The following is a 22,823-nucleotide window of genomic DNA, read 5'->3' on the forward strand; positions in this document are numbered from 1 at the left end:
GAAACGGGGCAGGGAGGGCATTGCATCTGTCCAATCGTGGGTTCTTGGCTTTGCAAGTACAGACACAGACAGACTGAGTGTTCACAATGGCTGGCCAGAACCCCTCAATTCAGTACAGAAGCCACAGTGAACACTGGGCAGTTTGCCACGAAGGGAAGACATTTGCATGGATTTTGTGTCGCAGAGACAGGATATGTATAGAGCAGATGGGTTTTGTTTGTGTCTCTCCTTTGATTGCTACTCTACCCACCCTACTTTTTTAGCCTCATCTTTGTTGACTAGTAGCCAACCGTATTGCAGGGAAAATGCCTAGCAGCCAGATCCCCTGAAGTACGGCCACTCCAGATGCCACAACTTTGGACTTGCCTGTGTCTTTAAGTAGAGAGCAATTTGGAGACGAACTGGTATACCAGTTTACAATCCACTTTGGGGTTTGGTTTGCACACGAAAGTGAGCAAACAATAGCTTTAACTTCTCAAAGGACCCTCATAGTGTCATCTCAACCTCCTCCTTCCTTGTCCAATTCTCTAGGGGGGAGAAAGAACAATATCTCAGCACCAGAGATGGCACATCACAAACATGGGTCATGTTTCTTTGATTTTTCTTTGATTTTGTCTTTGATATTTTCCATCTCTTAGGTGACTAAAGCAGTGCAGCAGAGTGGTTAAAAACAGAGCAGTTTCTGTGGGTAGACTCCCCAGCTCCATTCCTGGTTACAGTGGTTCTTAAACTTTAGTGTGAAGGAGAATTCCCTGGTCCTCACCCCCTAGTTTTTGATTCAGCACATAAGGGGTGGAGCCCGAGAATGTGCGTTTCTGACTAGTTGCCAGGTGGCTGCTGGGACCACACTTTGAGAACCACTGCCTTATGAGGATACTTAAGGTTGTGTCTACCTGCATGAAAGGATAATACTAGTACCTACCGCTTATGGTTGTTAGGGTTAAGTGAGTATATATATAAAATGCTTTGAGCTGTGACTACTACTATGCAAGCATAGCTAATCTAAAAACTTTTGCCCATGCTTTTTGTCCTTGTTCTATGCGCCTGTGTTTGTTTTGTTTTTGTAATAAGCCAATTAGCAGGTGTGAACTTTGGAGGCAGAGTATATAACCTGACTTAAGTAATGTGCTATTTTCAACTCTTGTAGGGACTCATCTGTCATGTAATACAGGGTTTTGTGTGCTATGTGATACACTCTTCATGTGTGTGGTAATGGGAATGTGCATAAGGGAAAATGAAAGTTTGGTATCAGATCTTTAGCTCCTTCTTAGAAGCAAGTCACCAGCCTTACAACAAACAGCTTTGTTAACAGGGCTATTATTCTCACGTGTGTATGAGGACACTGAAACTCAGCACATCGGGCAAGCTCTCTGAAGCTTGGACTTAGGTCAAAGGGTAATGATGAGGACATACAGAGATACATGCAAGTTTGAGAAACCAGCCTCTGATCCATCACTCTGGGTACCAGCCTTGTGGATCAGACCACATATACAACAAGCCTCATGAAAAACTGGAATGTGCCTCATCATCACTGCAGCTCTGCTTCAGTGACTGGGCCACCAGGAAGGCTCTCTGCTTCTCCCTGGGCACGTCCCACGGAAACTCTCAGACGGGAGATAGTCTGATAGGGTTGTTACATCAGCACCCAGCATGCAACGACCCTATAGGATAGCCCTCCATTCAGGTGTCATTCCTGGCTCAGTGGCCAGGTACCAGCCTAGATCTTGTTCTAGGTGCAAACTGTAATGACAGGATGTGGAAACAACTGCCGGGGAGCATTACCCCCAGAGTGGGGATGGCTCTGGCCTATCTAGTGCTTTCAGGGAGACTGAGGCAGCCTGGAGTCACCAGACAAGCACAGATTTTGGAATCAGATATACCTGGGGTTGAACCCTGTTTCTGCCATTTAAATCAGTTTCCTCAACAATAAATTGTGGCTATCATCTACCACACAGAGGTGTTGTGACGATCGGGTAACACAGCGTCATGCCTAGCGCATAGCATCTGGAGTTAATGAATGGTAGGATTGGTATTTTATTTTTTTTAAATTAGAAAGATGGAAAAGTGAAAAAAAAATCACTTGGTTTTATAGCCCTATCACTTAGCCCCTTATCACTGACACTGTGACGTTTTTAATTTTTTTTTTTTTTAGCATAGTTTATCTGGTTTATTGAAAAACTCTGTTGGTTTGTGGGTTTTTTTGTTTTCTTTTTTTATTTTCGGTTCTTGTAGGGGCTCATTCATTATTTAAGGCTTTACAAGTTGTGGAGCTATTCCCTTCCATGGTATTTTTTTAATGAATGGTCTGTTTTTACATGGTTGTGGTTACATAACTTTGCATTCTGATTTCTTTCACGTTATAAAATATCCTCATGTCATATTTTCATGTACGTAATTTCAGTGGACGTGCTGAAATTTACATAAAATGCTTATTGTTGAACCCCTAACAATAGAGCACTAGTGGAATAAATGGTAGTGCATTCGTCTATAAAATATTAAGCAGCCATTTTAAAGATATAGAAGTACCTATATTGTCAACATAGGAACATGTTCATGATTATATGTAAAATGAGATGATTTTACTTAAAGATCGACTGGATGTTCACTGCCTCAGTCTCAGGAGCTTTCAAACGTTAATGGGCCTCAGAGTCACCAAGGGAGCCTAATACATGCAGACGTTAGGCTTTATCCCTAGAGTTTGATTTAACAGAGTGGGTAAAGGGATTGGCAGTTTTACAACAATTCAGGTGATTCTGATGTGGGAATGACATTCCTCTCATTCCTACCTGTTGAAGCTATACTTAATTTTCCGAGCTTTTCCTGCTTCCTCCTGAATGCCCATAGTACTTTGTGGCACTTATTGCCTGCTTTCTTGTCCTGTGGATCTTTGTGAATCCTGAACTGTAAGGCGTTTCTTGATCCTCCAAGCAAACCCAGTTGGGTACCCATGCCACATGGCTGGGATTTGTGTGAAGCCCCAAGTGAGTTCCTGAATACAGATAATGAAATGTTTGGAATCCAAGTTTTGTTTACTTTCTAGTGAGGAGAAAGAGGCCAAGCATTTCAAAATTCTTTAGCATACCTGATATTAGCAAGAACTTTGGGGAATAAAGGTATCCTTTCCAACCTTGAAAGGAAAAAAAAAAATCTTGTTTAAATTATCTTTACCTTGGCAATCAGGCTGTGAAAAGTAAATAGTTTGTCCTTTGTGCATTTACTCTGGTCTAAGCCAGAGACAGCCAGTGTTCATTGGAGAGAGTGGTTAAAACCCTTGAAGAGGTTTGTCTTTCCTAAAGCATTGTGTGAATATCTTCCAGATTTATTGGTTGATTTCATTCTCAGACTTTGTGCCATTGAGGTTATTTAAGGTGAGTGTCTCATCTTGCAGTTCACTTAGGGGCCATTTGTGCTAAAATTGAGATTGAGTTACCCACCGAAGTACCTCTTCACGTAGTTTTTATTGGTTTGGTTTCCCTCCTTACTTAAACCAAATAATACTAGCTATCCACATTTGTGTTGTGTTACACTCTCCTTTATGTAACAGGCCAGTTGGCAGATACAGAGTTGGTAAATATTATGTTAAAATGATATTGAAGTTTTTGCCTTGCCTGTGAAGGGATTAGATTCTGTATAAATCTGTGATCATTCTAGCTTTGAAAGTATTAATAGCTCCCTAAAAGAATTCCCCAGAAGGAAACGTAAAGAGCCAAGTTTAATAGCTTGCTCCTCAGATAAAGCGCTCACTTCCTTCACATGAGAATGTTCACTTTGTAGAACTGACTCCCAATGACCTGAGAATTGGTATTATTGGGGAATAAAAGGTTCTGGTTAATGCCTTGCCATGGTTTGGGCAGGAGACCACCAGATGGCTGTACTTGTCCACATGGCAAACTCAGAACTCTTCTTCAGAATCCTAGTCAGAAGTCAGCCCTAAAACTCTCCATCTGTAAAGTTTTGAAAATTAACCATTTCTTCTTTTATTCTACATCCACAACACCTTAACCACAGTTCTATGATGATATGTCACAGTCTGTGTCATTGTGTGTTTACATGTTGCTCTTATCCACTAGGACAGAAACACTGGGTGTGGAGAGTGTGACTTATCTGTATAGTCTAGTCACCTGGTTAAATGCCTGCATAAAGTAGGACTAAATAACTGTATGAATGAATGAATGGGGACTCTGCACTGAACAGATGGCATCCATCAGAGAAACTGCATTTTGGGGGTGTTTTCTGAGAATTCCTGCAGTTACTAAATTTAATGTATTACCCTGTCATGAGAAAACTCCCTAAAATATTGTTATAATAAGAATAAATGGTGAAAAAGACAAGTCCAGTATCTAATTCTCCCTGGGTTCCTCATGGCACTGAGTGTTCCCCGCCGGTGGGACCCTTATTGTTAAGGAACTAGATCTGAAATGCTGCAGAAACCTGCTCTATATTAGCCCATTGGCTGCTGCTGGGCTCCTGGGCTCATTTAAGCCACAGCAGGCTTAAACATTCCAGGTTATTTGACCTTTGTACATATGTGATAGATATCAAACATACAACCCCCAACCTCTGATTTTAAAATGCTTGTATTGAAAGAGCCAGGTGAGTTTAGAATTGAAAAGGACCTCTGCCAGATTACTGGTTAGGAAACCAAGCCTTTTGAGAGATGACAGTTTTCATTAGTGAAAACAGCACTAGAAATGAAATCAAACAGGCCAGGATTCAGGTCTCGGCTCTGGGGCTCAAATCACAGCCTCTCACCGGCTCTGTGATCACAAGCAGTTTACTTCGTATTTTTTTGAAGATCAGTTTTCTCATTTGTAAATATTGGTTAAAAATCCATCTCAGTGAGTCAGGATGAGAGGTTACCTGAGATAATGTGAACCAGGGTACCATCTGTAACGGCTGCACAGAGCAAACCCTGAACGATCTTTCGTCTCTGCCCTTCCTTGCCCAAATCACACCATCTGTGGCAGAGTTAGGACTGAGAAATTTTCCCTGAGGTATTGTTAGGATGGGCTGTGGTCCCCAGTTCACCTGACAGGACTCACGCGCATCAAGGACCCTTGCCGCAAAGCAGCTGTGCGTTCCATCGGCATTTGAATACGAGATTCGGGATTTCTTACTTTAAAAACAATTTCCCTTCTGCGTTACATGTTTCATTTATGTCGGTTTTTTCCCCCACTTTCCTTACTCTGAGAGTTACAGCACCCTCTCAGTCAACCATCAAGGACAGTTTTAAGTTGGTATAATTGTGTCAATTACAAAGCACTAGGAACGCAGAGCAAGATATATAAACATTTTGGAATAATAAGCTCTGCATAGCCTAATGAGTCTCCAATTTTTAAAAATAGCATTCTAAAAAAGTAAGTAAATATTTGTGCTTAAATTGAAAGGGTTTTGGCTGGCAGTAAACTAGGAGCGTTTTAAGCATGGAGATGTTAGTCATGTGAACTTTAGTCTTCCTGAAACATTAATCAGGTAGGACAAGCAGCATCTTTTGTTTCCTTTTGTCATTCTCCCAGAGTTCATTTGTCATTTGTAGAAGACAACTTATTTTTCTATTTTTTTCTTCCCTGTGAAGGCAGAAACCTGTGGGTTCTTGTCGTGGGGCGCTCACCAAAGGAACACAAAATTGGGATTCCCGAGTTCAAGTACGTGGCAAATATGCATGGAGATGAGGTATGTATGTGGCTTGAATAGCTGAAATGTCACCAGAGCAACTTCCTCACAGGTCTCCTGAGCTCTGTATAAACGCCAAGAAGGCAGCATAAATTATAGCAAAGAATCTGGAACGGTCTTCCTGTTAGGCCTTCTGAGAGAATGGCAGGAACCAGGGCCGAGCCACCATCGCAGCCACGTGGTTGTTTACCTAGTGCCCTGTGAGGGTAACTTGAACTCTTTTTGTGTTGGGGCTGGAACGACAGTGCCCAAGCTTCCCACTGCCAGCCAAGTACCTGAGCTCCTTCCTGGTTGACTTTTCCCACCTCCCGGTCAGCATCAAGGTGACCCAGCCAAAGACGGATCCTCTATTCGAACCCAAAACAGTCAAAAGATCTCAAAAGGCAATCCAAACTCCTAGAATCTGGCTTTTTGAATACTTTGTCACTTGCTCTTAACCTAATACTCAATGTTTTCAATGCTCAAGTTTAGACAATCAAACTTAGTCCTCTCTCATACCCACCGTTCTACAAACACTCTTACAGTCCATAATCTCTTGCACTTTTATCCAACTTAGCGAGATAAATTCTACTTTTGTTTTGTTTTATGTGTGTTATTTATTTTATATTTTGCAAGATACCCTTTTACTGCTCCTACCCGCCCAGCCGTTCTTGCTGGGCATTTGAAGATGCTGACTCTATTTCTCACCTTACGTCCTCTGAGTACCTTAAGACTATGACAACTGTACTATTTTCTGTTCACCAGGACTCCACACAACTAGGCAGTCAAGTGGAAGGGAAAGATAGTTCCCAGTCACCACAATAAAGAAAATGTATGTAGAAATCATGTGTAAACCCCTAGAAAGCACACTTAACTTGAAGGAATGTCAAAGTAAATGTATATTCCAGTAAGTACAACCGGCTGGCTTGTTAAAACACTTCTGAATTTGCGAAAGTGTGGGTGGCATGCTCTAATCAAATGCTGAGCTTCCTGTCCTGGCTTAATCCTCCCCAAACCTGGGCTCTATAGGAAGAGGATCCACCCATCATGACACACAGCCTGCCCTCTCCAGGCATGTGGCCCAGCCTGTCCTGCAGAGTGAGGGCACTTCTTGCAGGCGGAGCTAAGATGCAAACACTTGCCTATAAGAAAGGGGTTGATCTCTGAACCTGATTTGTGAATGGGAGTTCAACCCCCATGTGACTTTTTTTTTTTTTAACAGAATGGGGCTGTACTTTCAAAGACTTAATATTGCTGGGAGTCTGACCAACGTTGTTTTTAATAAAACAACCGCTCGTTACAGACAGCAGCCCAGACTTCCTTTGGCTATCTAGCCCATTGATCAAGGTCCCGTGGAAATCATTTTTAATAAGAGACATATGGCACTCATTGACTTCAGTAGTTTATTTATTGAATTCCTGGCGTTTCAGAGTCGCAGCCTGCTGCTCAGAAATTATACCTCTGAACTGAAACTTCCAAAGATAAGCAAGAGTCCTTTCGCTCACTCACCTCTGAATTTGCTTATTCTTTCCATGCACTTCCCCAAATTTCTGACACCTTGCCATCTGAACCCAGAGCCTTAGCACTGAACTCTGCCTCCAAATTAATTTGGTTTGGATGGGTATCTAGTTATTCCAGTGCCTTTTGGGAGAAGATTTGGGCTCATTCATCGTATGAGAGAGTAGCGTGCTCTTAAGAGTAACACCGGAATGAGTATCTCCAAGTCACCTATCTCGTCCCTTTCTTTTCCCTACTCCCTGCTTCCCCCTCCTTGACTGCTGTGGAATCACACTGGGTGGCTTTTGGATAAGCCTTTTATCACCTGTTTTCAAAACAACATGTGAGAAATATTTCTGAGTTTCTACCTTTCTCATTTTAATAAGATTTGCGGATGTGTTTCGTTTTCCTAGACCATCCAGTCCCTCCTTTGCACACACCGGTGTGTTGCATTGCAGAAACCCAATTCTAGGTTTAATTTATGCAAGCTCCTAAGTGGCAGTGCTGACACATGTCAAGTCTAATCGTTTCGTTGTTTTTATTGGGGAATATTGGGAGACAGGGTGTTTCTCCAGGGCCCATCAGCTCCACGTAGTTGTCCTTCAATCTAGTTGTGGAGGGCGCAGCTCAGCTCCAAGTGCAGTCACCATTTTCAATCTTTAGGTGCAGGGGGCACAGCCCACCATCCCATGAGGGAATTGAACCTGCAACCTTGTTGTTGAGAGCTCACGCTCTAACCAACTGAGCCATCCGCTGCCCCTCTGGAAGCTCAGCAGCAGCTCGGTATCTTCAATCTAGTTGTGGAGGGCGCAGCTCACTGGTCATGTGGGAATCGAACTGGCAACCCTGTTGTTCTGAGCTCACACTCTAACCAACTGAGCCATCCGGCCGCCCCCTAATCATTATTTTTAATTGGAAGGGATGATACCAGTGCAGACTGAGCAGGGCTCTGCCATTTCTTACTCCACTATTATTCGCATTTGGGAGTGGGGTCTTTGCCCCCTCACCCACCACCTCCACCTCATTCTGCTACTGGCTGGCTTTGGAGTAAACTGTAACCCAGTATCTACAACAAGAGCTTTAATGAAACCTGGGACCATCCCTGAAATTGGGGACATCTGATACCTTCAGCCTAAATGTGGGTGCAGGAGAGAAGCCTGGGAAAATCACTCCTTGTTCCTTACTCAAGCCCTCCTCTCTCTGTTTTGTGCCTATCTCCTATCCCAATTTTTTAAGCTTTGTAGAAAAAACATCTTATGCATGGGTGATCTCTATATTGTTAAGACATGTCTCATTCCTGTCCAATGGAAATATTGAAGTGAGGCCTGACTATGTGCTTAAAAACTTGGGTGCCAATAGTTTGAAACTAATCCAGTAATGTACAAAGTACAGGTCAGAGGCTGGATCCACAAGAGTCCCTTCACCTCAGGGCCTACAGTCATATATATGTGTGTTAAACTTAACTGAATTGCCGTTCTGACACTTTTCTGGAGATTTTTTTAAATGTTTTTTTGTTTTGTTTTCAATTACAGTTGACATTTGGAGATATATTTTAAAGCTTCTGTTTCTTAAACGTCAATGAATTATTTTTATTCCGATGATTTATTCAGGTATAGACTTTTGAAATATCCACATCACACTTAGAATTTCCCATTTGGTGGCATTAATGTATAGTTTATCATATTCCATACATACAGGTTGAAGGGGAAAACATTCTCTGGATAATAGAGACCATATTTTTCAACTTTGAAATACAAGATAAATGACTTTTACACACACTCTCTAAATCTAGGAGACATGAGATGTAGTTTGTATGTCTAAATGTTGGTACTTAGAGGGTAACTTAATGTTTACATGAACGATGATAGGACATAAAATGCCTGTCCTAGAAAATCTGGGATGTGTAGTCAACATGCAGTAGAGGTTCCAAAATTTCTAAAACAACAAAAAATTAAAGCTTGTCCTATCAAATGACATTTCCCAAGTTCATTTTTCCATCACCATCCCAGATGATAGAAAAAAAAAAAGTCCTGCTATGCAGTGTGGCTTTGGATAATTAATTCTCTTTTTGGATTTAGACAGAATCCTTATTCCAGACAAAGTGACTAATTCCTTTTAAGCATGTATTACATTCCCCATATAACCATCCCTTTCTCTTCATTTCCCTTTTGGCGAGACTGGGCCGAGGTGACCAGAAATCCTGAGTGCTTGACCTGATCAGAATTGTTAGTCCCACTCCCGTAAAATTCGTTCAATATTGAAAATCCTTCACATGAAATAATCATTTGTACACCTCCCCTCAGTAAGCACCTTAAGTCCTCGTTTTCAGAAAGTTCCTCCTTGAAATAGTCTTGATTTTGTAATGGTTTTGTCAATAGTAACAAGAGTGGGGTAGCCGGTTAGCTCAGTTGGTTAGAGCATGGTGCTGGTAGCAGCAAGGTTGCCAGTTCAATCCCCACATGGGCCACTGTGACCTGCGCCCTCCTTGGAAAAAACAAAACAAAACAGTAACAACAGTCATTTTGGAGGGCATGACATACCAGGAACTGGGCAAGATACCAGGGCTACAGGGAAAGCCGGTTAGGATCCCTGCCCTCAAGGCTTCGATGGTGGAGTGGGAAGGTCAGTCAAGGTGAGCGAGGACAGTGTGATGTGTGTGCGCAGTATTAGGATAGCACAAGTGTGGAGAGTGATAGGGCCACACAGGCAGGTCATGGAATCCAGACTTTGGGAGGGCAGGGACAGGTGTGCGAGATAATGTAATATTTAGGCTGATACTTGAAGAAGAAGGATGTAGCTAGTTAATCAGGCTGATGAATTAAATCTGTAACACACTACTGTGGAGCCCCAGAACTGACAGGCTTATTTTTTCCCCGAGAAGCTGCCTTACAGTGTAACATTTCAAAAATAGATTCCATCGTTAGGACAGCTGAAGTCTTGTGCCACCTCTCACTCTCTCACAACACACTACCTCTGTTGTGGATTGTTTCTTCAAAAAAAAAGGTTTGACATTGTTTATAAACATTCTTTGAAGAGCTTGAACAACCAATTGTATCTACCTAGCAAATTGCAAATTGACTGAATTGAACTAAAACTGATAGAGCATTGTTTTCTATTTTATGGGTTATTGCCATTTTATCTACTGGATGAATTATGAATGAAAGGTTCCAGAAGCTGGTGTGCTCACGCAGCCTTTCAGTTTCTTAATGAGGGATTCTTTCATTAAGTCTACACTCTCCCAAAAAGGAAGTGAGCGTGCTCCATGGAAGACTGGTTAAGCTACTAGAGACTGTTTTGACCACATTCTTTCTTAAAATTTGGACTCTCTAAGGTTTCATATTCAACGACTTAATTTTAAATGAAGGGAGGTTTATACATAAAACATAAATGAGTGTTTGAGACATTTATATTGAGGTTGGGAAGAATTAATTTGAATACTATTTGGCATAAATCTTCTGTTACAGAGGCAGCAAAATATGGCTCAACACAAAAAGAGGACTTTGTTTAACTGAAATTTCATCTGTTTACTTCAGCATTTTTTAAATTATCTGACTCTTCGTTAGTTCTTTATTGTATTTCCAAGATTCTTATTTACCTTCTGCAGTTAAGAACTTGTGATTTGTTTTGGCATGTGGAGACAAACAGAAAATACCTTGGTCATACATTTGTTTCCTTGAAAAAAATCATGATTTTATTGTCTTTGTAAAAATGACATAGGTTTTCTTTAATTTAAAAAGTGACAGTAGAAAAATAAGAGGAAATAAAAATCATTCAGAATACCATCACTAAAAAAATAGCCATCAATACTATTTGTCGGACATCTATGCATGTCTGTAGTAAGCGAATGAGAGGGATTAAAGGATATAAAATTAAATGTGTGTCATATCGTATTATATGTTATCTTTAAATAAGTATGAGATTTAATTTTACTTGGATTTAACAGACTAAAACTGAAGTAAACTAAAATAATTGGTGAACTTGAAAAATATCTTCTCAAAATAAGAAATTAACTATCAGAAGATTCTTCTAAAGTCAAGGGAAAACTTTGATACTCTAATCATTTAACCTTTTTTTTAAAAAAAAAACTTTTGATAGTGTCTTATGAGCCATTGCTATGAAAAGTAAAGAAATTAGCACTTTGAAAAGTCTTCTCTCCTTTCCCTCCCTCTCCCCTAGCTCCTGCCCTCTGTTAATTATAAACCTTAACTTTTATATTCTATTCTGTACCCATGTTACTACAGCTGCTTAATCCAGTTCTATAGCTTAATCATAGCTTCTTTACTCTCTGTTTCCATTTGCTTTTGATTGAATGAATTTCATTGCCAATTCTTGTCTTGAGTTCTGGCATGCTTGCGGATGCATGGTGCAGATAGTTAAGAGGGAAATTCACATTTAGAACCACATGGGGTTTGGATATGGCTCCCGTCTGGACTGGACTCAGACAAGCCTCCGTTTTTTTCCTGATCTGTCCCTCTGATTGATCCAACCTACAGTCTCCAACCACAGTTAGAAATTTCAGGAGCTTCCTCCTACTTTTCCTTTACATGTTTTTCTTCCATTGCCAGAAAAGCTCCTTAAATCAACAACATTTTCTACATTTAAAGTCACCTTTCGAAAATTAAAATCGGGCGGCCGGTTGGCTCAGTGGTTAGAGTGCAGTGCTCATAACACCAAGATTGCAGGTTCGATTCCCACATGGGCCAGTGAGCTGCGCCCTCCACAACTAGATTGAAAACAACGACTTGACTTGGAGCTGATGGGTCCTGGAAAAACACACTGTTCCCCACTATTCCCCAGTAAAAATTTAAAACAAAAAATTAAAGTCACCAGCCTCTTCTCCTCCGGTTTTAGGGTAGCCAGTAAATGGCTCATGGAAAATGTTGCTTCCAAAATTGCTTGAGCTTCCAAAACACAGAGTTGGAAACCTAGCTTTTTGGGTTATTAGTTTATAAGGACTTTCCAAGTGACAATTTGGATTGTAAAAATTAAAATCACAGTAGGGGAATAAATAGAAATCAGTAGGAAAAAATTGAAGTCAGAATTTAATGTATTTCCACTCTGAATTTCGTGGCTACCTATGAATATATAATTCACATAATCCAAATATTCTTGGTCCCAGTTTCAATTATTTTGTGTTCATTAGGATAACAAAATCATAAAATGTGGTCTCTGCTTGCTTGCTAGGGAGGGGCATAAAGGATGGAATTGCTCATCCTCTGTCACAACGATGAATTCCCACAGTGGAGTTGTAGTTGAAAATTATTTTCCTGCCCACAACCAACATTAATGCCTCTGACCATTGTCCTTATTTAATCACCTGCTGCCCTGATTTCCCATTTACCAGCCCCTCAATAGCATCTGATCTTATGTAAGATCACTCAGAAAGAGTCCTTGAACCCAGGATTACAGGGAGAAATTGATACAGCCTAATCAAATCTTCCTATAAGTCTGAAATGTAATTACTTTAAAAAAAAGAAGAGGAAAAGTAGTAAATCTCCCCCTTGGGAATTATAAAGCAAGATTTCTCACACGCCTTCAGTTTCCTAACCACTGGTACCTAAGATACATTTAGGTGGATGCGACCATTTTATTTTCATAGTCATGCTTTAATTTTAATGTACATTAGAAATGTATCTAGCAAAATGGTAATGACACAGAGTTTTTCATTTTTAACATAAGTAAAAAGAGCCAATTTAAAGAAAATACAAATAATAGTATAGATAATATGCAGCTATGGCAAAAAAAATTGTGAGAATTTGCAAACGACTAAAGTTAATGAGAATGTGGAAATCAGAAATACAGTGATATGGAAAAATTGCACAAATGTACAATAGGGGAATTTGGAAATAAGAGAACTTGGAAATAGAGGGATATGGAAATCAGAAACCTATTTAAATTTTGCTTACTACAAACTTGGAGTTTTCTCCATTAAAAAATCTACATGTCCATGCAGTGGTTCTCCGTCTGTCATCCACTGAGACGTCCCTGATGGTTTTCACGTGCACCATGCGTTCTCATGGAGACACACAACTCCCATGCCAACCCCATTTCTTTCTCTACCACTCCAGAAAGTATTTCAGAAGGGGAACAAATTGGAAATATAATAACAATAACCTTTACTCAACTTTAATTCATTTTTTAAAAGTAAACTATTTACGGATGAGTATTTTTTAATTAACGTAAAAAAACAAAACAAAACAAAAAACTTTTACTAACATAGTTTTCAATACACCAGTGATTGATTGGCCTTTGCCAGGGTATCAGTATGCTTGAGAAACAGTGGTCTCACAACTGGTGTTGGTCTCAGATACCATGTGTAGAGAATCCCTTGTTGGGGAATTTGTGCTTTGGGGGTTGTTTTCCTTGTTTTCCTCTGACCTAATAATATCCCGTTTTCTCACATATAGACTGTAGGGCGGGAACTGCTGCTCCATTTAATTGAATATCTCGTAACCAATGATGGAAAAGACCTTGAAATCACAAGTTTAATCAATAGTACCCGGATACACATCATGCCTTCAATGAACCCAGATGGATTTGAAGCTGTCAAAAAGCCTGACTGTTTTTACAGTAATGGAAGGTAATGATGAGCTACCCAATCTTTATTAAAAACAAAAGGCCCCCATCAGAGAGAACCCCTGGGCCCTACAGAGCAGTCAGTGAACCATCTCATTGCCAGTGTAAGGGCATTGCTGTGCTACAAACTCTTCAGAGCTGCCTTCCCATTGCTCTTAGGATGAAAAATAAAATCCAGAATAAGGCAGCTTTGCTCCTGTGCCCACCTTACTGCTTCCTTCATCACTCTTCCTCCTCCCCCGACACCCTCCACCTTGTTTCAGCCGCTCTAACCCTCCTTCTCCTGGAATTACGTTCTGCACAGCCCGTTTCCCCCTCCTCAGCCCTCTCACTGCTGAAACAGCACTTCCTAAAAGACTTTTTCCTTAGTCTGTATTAGGTCCCCAATTATAGTGGTCCTCTTACCACCTAGCACTTTACCTTCATAGCACAATTTTAATGTCTAATGTCTTATTTCATGTCTAAACTATAAGCTACCTGAGGGCAGGTGTCACGCCAATTGTGTTCATCGTTGGTAAATCCCCAGGGCTCAGCAGAGTACCTCGGCCCTCAATAATTACTAAAGAACTAATCCCAAAGAAGAGTGAGTCTTGTAGTATTTCTGATTTAAACTATTTAATTTGTTTCAAGCTGCCTCGAGATGTTTAGCATTTCTTAAATATCTAATATGCATTTATAGTTGTGCAACGAAAAATTTGTTTGCTTTTACCAAAAATAAATAAAATCTCACCACTGGATTCCCTTCAACTGTCAAGTTTTTCTAGCTTATGTAAACGTGGCCGGTTCATTTTTTTGAAATACATTTGTATAAAGTAGCACATTCCTATTGTTTCTGTTATCAAATGCTAGGTAACAAACCACCCCAAAATGTAGAGACTTAAAACAACAATCTTTTCATTTACTTTCAATTCTGTCAGTTAGGAATTTGGGTAGGGCAGAGCAGGGATGGCTCATCTCTGTGCCGTGATATCTGGAGCCTCAGCTGGGGTCTGACAACTCTCCCAGGACCACATGTCTGGAGTCTCAGGTCTGGCTGTCACCAGGATACCTCATTTCCCCATGTGGACTCTCCACATGGTTAGCATTGGGACCTGAGGATTCCAAAAGGGGGTGTCCAAGAGCAAATGCCCTGAAATGCAAAACACTTATCAGGCCTCTGCTTACATTACAACAGTTACTGTCCCATGGGCGAGAGCAAGTCACACAGGAGGGGGACTGCATGCTATTAGGTTGGTGCAAAAGTAATTGTGGTTTTTGCAATTATTTTTAACCTTTTAAACCGCAATTACTTTTGCACCAACCTAACATATGAATGCCAGGTGTGGGTCACTGGAAGCTGCTAAGGCACACATCTACCACCCCTGTATTCATAGTTGGAAAAACACTTGGAGCCCACACCCAAGGTTTACACACTGCACGAATCTACTCTCTCACATACCACCCGTAAACCCTAAAAAATTCTTTCTTTTACAGGGAAAATGGTAACTTCTACGACTTGAATAGAAATTTCCCCGATGCTTTTGAATTTAATAATGTATCCAGGCAGCCTGAAACGATGGCAATCATGGAGTGGCTGAAAACAGAGACGTTTGTCCTCTCTGCAAACCTGCATGGCGGGGCCCTGGTGGCCAGTTATCCATTTGACAATGGTGTTCCAGGTAAGCAAACACGGGCCAACTCTGGCTCCCCAAGTCCGAAGTGAAACCGCGAACTCTCTGCCTCTGCGTGAGGATTAACTCTTCTCTCCACTCAACTTATCTGGAAGGCATAGAAAGAGCCTCATTTGCTCAACTCTGAGCTCTCCTTCCTACAATTTATAAACAGTACACGGGCAGCATGGCTGAACTGACAAGCAACAACAGGATTATGTGACATTCATCGCTGAAATGGTAATATCGGGATTTAGATGATCTGACAAGCAGCAACATGGCTAAAAGAAAAGAAAACTAGAACTGACTTTTCTTTGCTAATTATATGAGTAATAATTGCTAACGGCTCTTAAAACTCTGCAGGATGAGCTATGTACCTAAGAACCTAAAATATTACAGTGGCTTCCTTTAATCCCTACTGTGCCTAAGGAACGTTTACTGACCTCCAGAAATTAGCTAGAGTGACTAAGAGGATATTTAACTGTTAAGCCGATTTAGGAGGAGTTTGGATATGAATGTGGCCTATTTTGTGTGATATCACCTTGTGTGTGTTCATTTAAAATAGCAAGAAAAGTAGAGGGAACGTTCGTGGAAGTGGGGAGAGGATTTCTTTCTGGGAAACGAAAGCCTGTGTGTGTGATAACATGATGCATTTGCTAATGCGATGTTGCAGCTTCCTCTTACTCTAACATCAACCAAAAGGTCTTGGTTTGTCTTTCACACACAGCAACTGGGACAGTACACTCCCGGAGTTTAACCCCTGATGATGACGTTTTCCAATATCTTGCAAATACCTATGCTTCCAGAAATCCCAACATGAAAGGAGATCAGTGTAAAAATAAAATGAACTTTCCGAATGGAATTACAAATGGATACTCTTGGTATCCACTCAAAGGTGAGTTTGTCCTCATTTCTCCCATGTTTCTTGTTGCCTGCACCCAGAGGGGCCAGCTGGTTTCTTTGACCTCTGACAATTGTCAAAAGTTCCTGAGTCACAGTGCAGGCCCTTCAATCGTGGCTCTGTCGGCTAATATCACAAGAGCAGTGGGGGTGACTGATCGTTTGAGGGAAGCTCAGACATGTTCCTCACTGCCAAGGTCACCTTCATTCATTTGGATGCTTGGTCAGCATTTTCCTACTATGATCAGGAACTGTGCCAAGAAAGATGAACAGCAGGACACAGATCTTAACCCCAAGTTTAACAGGGAAGAACAACATGCAGATAAGTCATTGTGATGGCAGCATAATTAGAATAGAGATGTAGAAAAGGTACAGTGTACCACAGGTGTAAAGCCAAAATATGACAGGGAGTTAGTAGTAGAGACCTTGGAGAAATGTAATGCTTACGTGTCATCTGATGGGGACAGCTGCTCCTTAGATCCAGTTAATTATTGCATGCAGCAATGAGTGGGTTCCAATACTGCCAGATCTTCCGGTTTGTAAAACAAACTGGATTTGTACAGTGAAGTCTCATGATTTTAAATGTTGCCACATTGCAGGCTAAACAAAAGAGCTCTTCAGGCTGGATACAGGGGTGGGGGCAGGGGGGCTCCAGTTTTCTACCCTTGGAACAGGATGGCCAGGTGAAGGGGGAGGTGAGGAGAGCGCCAGGTAGGGAACATGGGAGGGGGGATATTCTTATCAGCAGGAATAATATAAGCAGAAGCCCAGGAGTGTCAGAGAACTCATCCTGGTCTGGAACCTGGGAGAAAACAGGAGGCACGTAGGATGGAAGGGTGAGAGGGAAGGTAGTGGACAGTGGGCTGGAAACGGGTTTCCATGGCCTCAGTGGAAAGTGTCTCCTTTGAGACTGTTTAGCCTGATCCTACCAACAGCAAGTTGAAGGCCACTTCCGCATTTGTCACTTTGGATGCACAGACTATAAGCAGTCTTGCACAAGCTGCTACGTTTGTGTCTGGGCGGCTTTCTGCCAGCTTTCCAGGTAACACAAATAAGCTAGACCACAATTGGTAGGCAGCAGGGCCAGCTCGATACCACAACACCCCAAACTTCCCTCCACTGTCCTAGGTACGGCCTCCCTACCTCCATCCACCTCAGGGTTCCAGCTTTGTCTCTGCTCATCACTCTTCACAGGGATGAAAGGGCCCTCTCCTGCCTAAGGCAGAGCTGTCCTTCATGTGTACTGACTTTCAAGACAGATCCAGGTGTGTGGGAAATTAGCTAGGAACCCATCCTGCTGCCAGGAATTGTTCTCAAGTGTGCCTGTGTGTAAGCTGTGTATCCTTCTGAGAAGAAAAGCAGACAGCCAGCTACTCTGAGGAGCTTAAGGCATTCTGGCTCAGCCTGGAGGTGTTGTCAGCCGGGCCTGGCTGGCCTTATCCAGAGCCGCGCACTCGCCACGCTTGGCACCCTCAATCATGCACGCTTTGCACACCTGTTTCACCATTTAAATTCTTTCTACCTGAGACACAGTCATCACACCAAGGGCTTTTGTTTTGTGTCTCTCACCATTTTCTCCTTCTTCTATTTCATGGTGAAAATGAGGTCAGAGAGAAATACAAAACTCTTCACTAGAAAGGACAGAGAAATTCTTCCTGGATGGAATCTGGACCTACATTGATACTACTTAACATTTAAATACTTTTTTGATATAATATTTTGACCTTTTTGTGAGCATAAAATTTTCTCTACTTTACTACTTCCCAAATACCCTGATGGAGTTGAGAATACATATTTTATTGGGCAGATATCAAGCATAACAAATTAAAATCAGGCAGAAACTACTTCCCTCAAAGTTACTGTATTTCATCAAACCCAAAATGGCACTGATTGTAAAGTACAGTGTACTACCAAGAAAGAAAAAAAGAAGTTTCCAGCTGAACTAATGACACAATGACATTTTTCAGCTATCATATTTAAGACACCTCCCAATTCAGAGATTTTAAAAGATGAAAAGTTTTGCATTTTAGAAAATATGAAATACGAGTATAACCCCTTGAATGTAGGGTCTCTAGAGTTAAGAACTGGACAGTAAGCGTGGGCAATGGCAGCCCCAGAAGCAGGAGGGGCCTGGGCCTTTTCCCTCCCAAGGGTCAGTCAGCACGGCACCCTTTGTTTTCTCCACAGCAGCAGTTTGGCATCAGGGGTAAAAGTACGGGGGCTCCAGCAGGAGCCTGTGCCCGTCTATCATCCCCTGGCTAGAACCCCCGGGCATGTTACTTATCTGTGATTAAGTTTCCTCATCTGTAAAATATGGTGTCATGCAGGGTGTCAGGCGGGGTCTCAGCTCCCGCTCCCCACATAAGAACACAGGACATGGTGAGGCCAAAAAGGAACACCCACGGAGCCATATATAGGGGAGTCATACCACTGTAGTCTCGCTGGCGGCTGGGTTGGAGACACAGGAAGCAGGAGCCACACGATCCGCAACCTGCCGTCCACTTCTCTCTGCCAACCCACCTCACTTGCTAGCTGCAATCCGTCCTGCTAACCGCAATCCGCACTTGCTAGCTCAGCCACCATCTTCTTGCGAGCCCCCATTTTCTGCTAGCGTAGCCACAGCAGTTATATTAGTGGCCAGTGGCTCACTGGTTACAGCTGACGGCCAACTAGCCACAGCTGATGGCCATCCAATCACAGCTGATGGCCATTTACTACCTGAACCAGCACCTTTCCACGTGAGGCCGAGAGCCTGGAAACTGCACTTCTGGCTCTCTCCCTACATATGGGTAATAATTGCTGCGAGGCTTAAATGAGTTGATACAAAGCGCTTCAAACAGGACCTAGCAACAGTGAACAATCAGTAAATGTTAGCCGTTATTACTCCTCCAAAGTAATGTGCTTAGCTTTACATAATAAATGTGTATTTATAAATGATTTTTAGGAATATTTTTAAAGAAATCTCACTGTCGTTTACATCTGTTTAAAATATAATTTAGGGAAGAAATATAATTTGAAGAATCCTTTTGGTAACAACGTATGATTACAAAATAGGACTCTTCCGCTACCCCTCACTTAATTCTGCTGCACAGTTGAATGTCAATCAGCTGTGATCCAGTTACCCATATGGGAATGTTTAGGACTACCTGGTCATGCCTGGGTAATTAAATGTCAAACCCTAATTTTATATGCTAATATGTCAAATTCATCTTTTCCTGTTCACATGTATTTTCTTTCACTTGTCCTCAAAGTACATGACCCTTGGCTCCACTCCAATTTTAGATCTTAAAAAATATTAAATATGCTTGTGTTTAGGTGGAATGCAAGATTACAACTATATCTGGGCCCAGTGTTTTGAAATCACGTTGGAACTGTCATGCTGTAAATATCCTCGCGAGGACAAGCTGCCATCCTTCTGGAATCTTAACAAAGCCTCGTTGATTGAATACATAAAAGAGGTGCACCTAGGTTTGTAAGATTTTCTTGTTAATTTCTGTTAACACATAATATAGCATCTGGCAGAACCTTTGGGTTGAGAAAACGTGAGCCCCTATTTGTGTCTTGGTGCTGCCTCATTTTCAGTACCAACTAATGGTTAAGCATTCTCTGTGCATGAATTATCTGTACTGTGTAAGAAATAGAGTGCCCCTCAGTTCACATAAGGGAAAGTATGGTGGTTACTTTAATATAGGGGTATAAAATCCAGAATATTTCTAACTTTACATGTTGAATGACCTGAAAATCTGGCAAAAGATCAGGAAAACAGGTCATTACTCTGTTACGTCATTACCCAGTAAAAAATGCAAAGCCGAGTTTGCTTGTCACTTGCTATACAGTATCACAGATTCAGAGAACACTGGACGTGCCATTTTCGCTTTTTTTTCTAGAACTGAGGTCCTAGCACCATTAGCTTTATCCCCTCCCACCCCTCAACTCTGCCAAATGACCTGGGAATCTTCCCAGCCTGTTTTCCTGACGGCTGTCTGGCCTTTATCACACACGGACAGACTAAATGTGGCAAGAGTGGTCATTCTCAAACGCGCAGCATACTCACCAGGAGGGCTTGTTGAAACACAGATTGCCAGGTCTCAGCCCCAGAGTTGGACTTCGTGTGTCTTGAATGGTTAACATCTTCCCAGGCGAAGCTGGTGCTGGTCCAGGGACCAGGCTCTGAAAACCATTGCACTAGACAAACACCCTGCTGGTGATGATGATGGAATCACATAGTTCATTTAACTCGTCTGTGTCTGTGGGCAGGGTGTGGATGGCTCTTCTGCATTGCCCGAGTTAATTTTCTCCACTCTGATGGCTTGGGGGAAGAAACATGTCAGGAACTGGTATAATAGTTATGCTACCACATCAAGCCAAAGTGGAGGGTGTGTGTTTGTGCTGAACAGGTTTGCATCGTAGGCCTATTGCGTAATTCCCATAATTTTCTGCATGCTTCACATCAAAGCTTTCCACCTGCTAAGAGATGAAGATGGTTGACGGAGGGAAAAGTCAGAAGCACAGGGGTACAACGCTGAGTACGAGGGGAATTAAGAGTTTCCCTTGGCCACATGTCCCCAGAATGGAGGCCCATCCCCTTTCATACCTGTATCCCCATCCCCTCACCACAACACAAGTATGTATAGGTGACTGGTGAACTCACAGGGCTGTGCCTCACTGGCTGAGGCATAGATGGGGTAGGTTGATTCCCTGTGATGAGGCTTGTGACGAAATGTCATCTTTTCCACCAGCATTTTAATATGTAGTAAGCTTATTATTGGGTCTTTCTTCTTCCTAATTATGTCATCAAACTTTGTTTTAGGTCCTCTTTTTTTCCCCCTTCCTCCGCCTCCCCCCCCCCCCACACACACACACATTCTGGTTCAAGCTGTTGTTTCTCAGTCTAGTTGTGTAGGACACAGCTCCCTGGCCCATGCTGGCATTATGAGCCTTGCTTTCTCCCCGGTTGAGGCCGTCTGTCGCCAGTCGTCGGTCGCCCCTCATAGCAGCCCATGGTTGCCCACGGCAGCACACAGCAGCCCGCGGCAGGCCATGGCAGCCCCCAGCAGCTCACGCCGTTTTTGGGTCCTCTCTTGCTTAGTATTCTGGTATTTCTCCACTCGATTCTCCTCGCAAGGCATGTAATAATTTAGCCTTTCTATTGTATTTCTACCTACATTGATCCTTCACTGTGTTACTCGGCCTATTCTTTTCTAGAATTCCTCCCCCATCAGCATCAACATGGGAGGGCAACTGAATGTGAAATATGCTCCCGGCAACTGCAGTACTATTTTCTGAATTTCAGTCAAGGTTTTTTGCGAAGTACTGCATTAACGCAGGCTCTGAAGTAGTGTGCTGACATATTGCCAGTGAAGGAGTTTATACTGTTAAATGACATACAAATTACAGTATAACTCCTGTTATTATTAATTTGGAAGGCTTACAAGTCCACTTACACTGGGTTTTATAAATGTCTATCTAGCTGTCTCTGTAATCAGATGTGCTCGACTCACTGAAAAACACATACGTTAGCACATCAACCCTGCCCCCTTGTGGTTTAACACAGGCATTTTTGTTCTAGTTTATTATGAAATCCTATTTCAAAATACTGACACCGTGTGGTCATTGTTACTTGACAGAAAGGTTTTCATATTGGTGCCCAGTAGGAAGCCACAGGATACTTTTGTGGGTGATGGAAGCAAACACCGCTTTATTGGTATTGTTCTGGTTTGAGGAAATTGTAGGTACTTTTTAAGCTGCGTCACCTTCACTGGTCGTTTCACCACTTGCTAAGATGCCTCTGAGTCTGAGATTTTGACCCATCTGGGAAGTCTCTGGCCTATCTTGTCTGGGAAGGAAAGGCCTCCTGCTTTAATGGAAGGGCCTGGCCCAGAGCACAGGAGCCTGGGTAAGACCCAGGCTTTTTTGTCATCTGCCCGTGTAAAACCTTGAGTGAGCCACTTGTCTACAGTTTTAGTCGACTGAAAGGGGAGGAATAGCCTCTACCTTTGCCTCACCCAGCTTGTTCTCAGGCTCCAGTGGGATTATTCTTTCCATGAAATTCACTGCCAACGTCAATATAAACTGAGGCCCCTGGGTGCTGTGTCACCATGCTTAATTGTCTAATTTTTTTTTTTTTTTTTTTGCATGTATCTGTCCAGTTTTCTCAGCACCACTTAGTTGAAGAGACTGTCTTTACCCCATTGTATATTCTTGCCTCCTCTGTTGTAGATTAATTGACCACATAAGCGAGGATTTATTTCTGGGCTCTGTTCTACTGCATTGATCTTATGTATGTTTTTATGCGAGTACGATGCTGTTTTGATTATTGTACCTTTGTGGTATAGTTTGAAATCAGGAAGCATGATACCTTCCACTTTGTTCTTTCTCAAGCAAGGTTTCTTTGGCATCTTGTGTGGTTCCATGTAGATTGTAGGATTAGTTGTTCTGAGTAGAATGCCTTTGGTATTTTAATAGGGGTTGCAGACATTGAGGCCAAGAAAGCAAAGGAGGGCAAGTCTGAGTTCTAGGGACCTGGAATGCTTGTCCCCCTCTCTGGGA

General features: G+C 42.1%; 1 protein-coding gene across 1 annotated transcript in view; it reads left to right on the top strand.

Moving 5' to 3' along the window:
* Nucleotides 1-22,823, top strand: part of CPM (carboxypeptidase M) — a 63,445-nt gene that overhangs the window by 29,108 nt on the left and 11,514 nt on the right. Inside the window, exons 3-7 of the mRNA XM_019748976.2 lie at nt 5,576-5,673; nt 13,557-13,729; nt 15,199-15,383; nt 16,102-16,269; nt 19,590-19,742. Coding sequence (XP_019604535.1) covers nt 5,576-5,673; nt 13,557-13,729; nt 15,199-15,383; nt 16,102-16,269; nt 19,590-19,742 — 777 coding nt within the window. The remainder of the gene's footprint in view (nt 1-5,575; nt 5,674-13,556; nt 13,730-15,198; nt 15,384-16,101; nt 16,270-19,589; nt 19,743-22,823) is intronic.

The sequence above is a fragment of the Rhinolophus sinicus genome, linkage group LG02, assembly GCF_036562045.2.
Source record: "Rhinolophus sinicus isolate RSC01 linkage group LG02, ASM3656204v1, whole genome shotgun sequence".
NCBI classification, from domain to species: domain Eukaryota; kingdom Metazoa; phylum Chordata; class Mammalia; order Chiroptera; family Rhinolophidae; genus Rhinolophus; species Rhinolophus sinicus.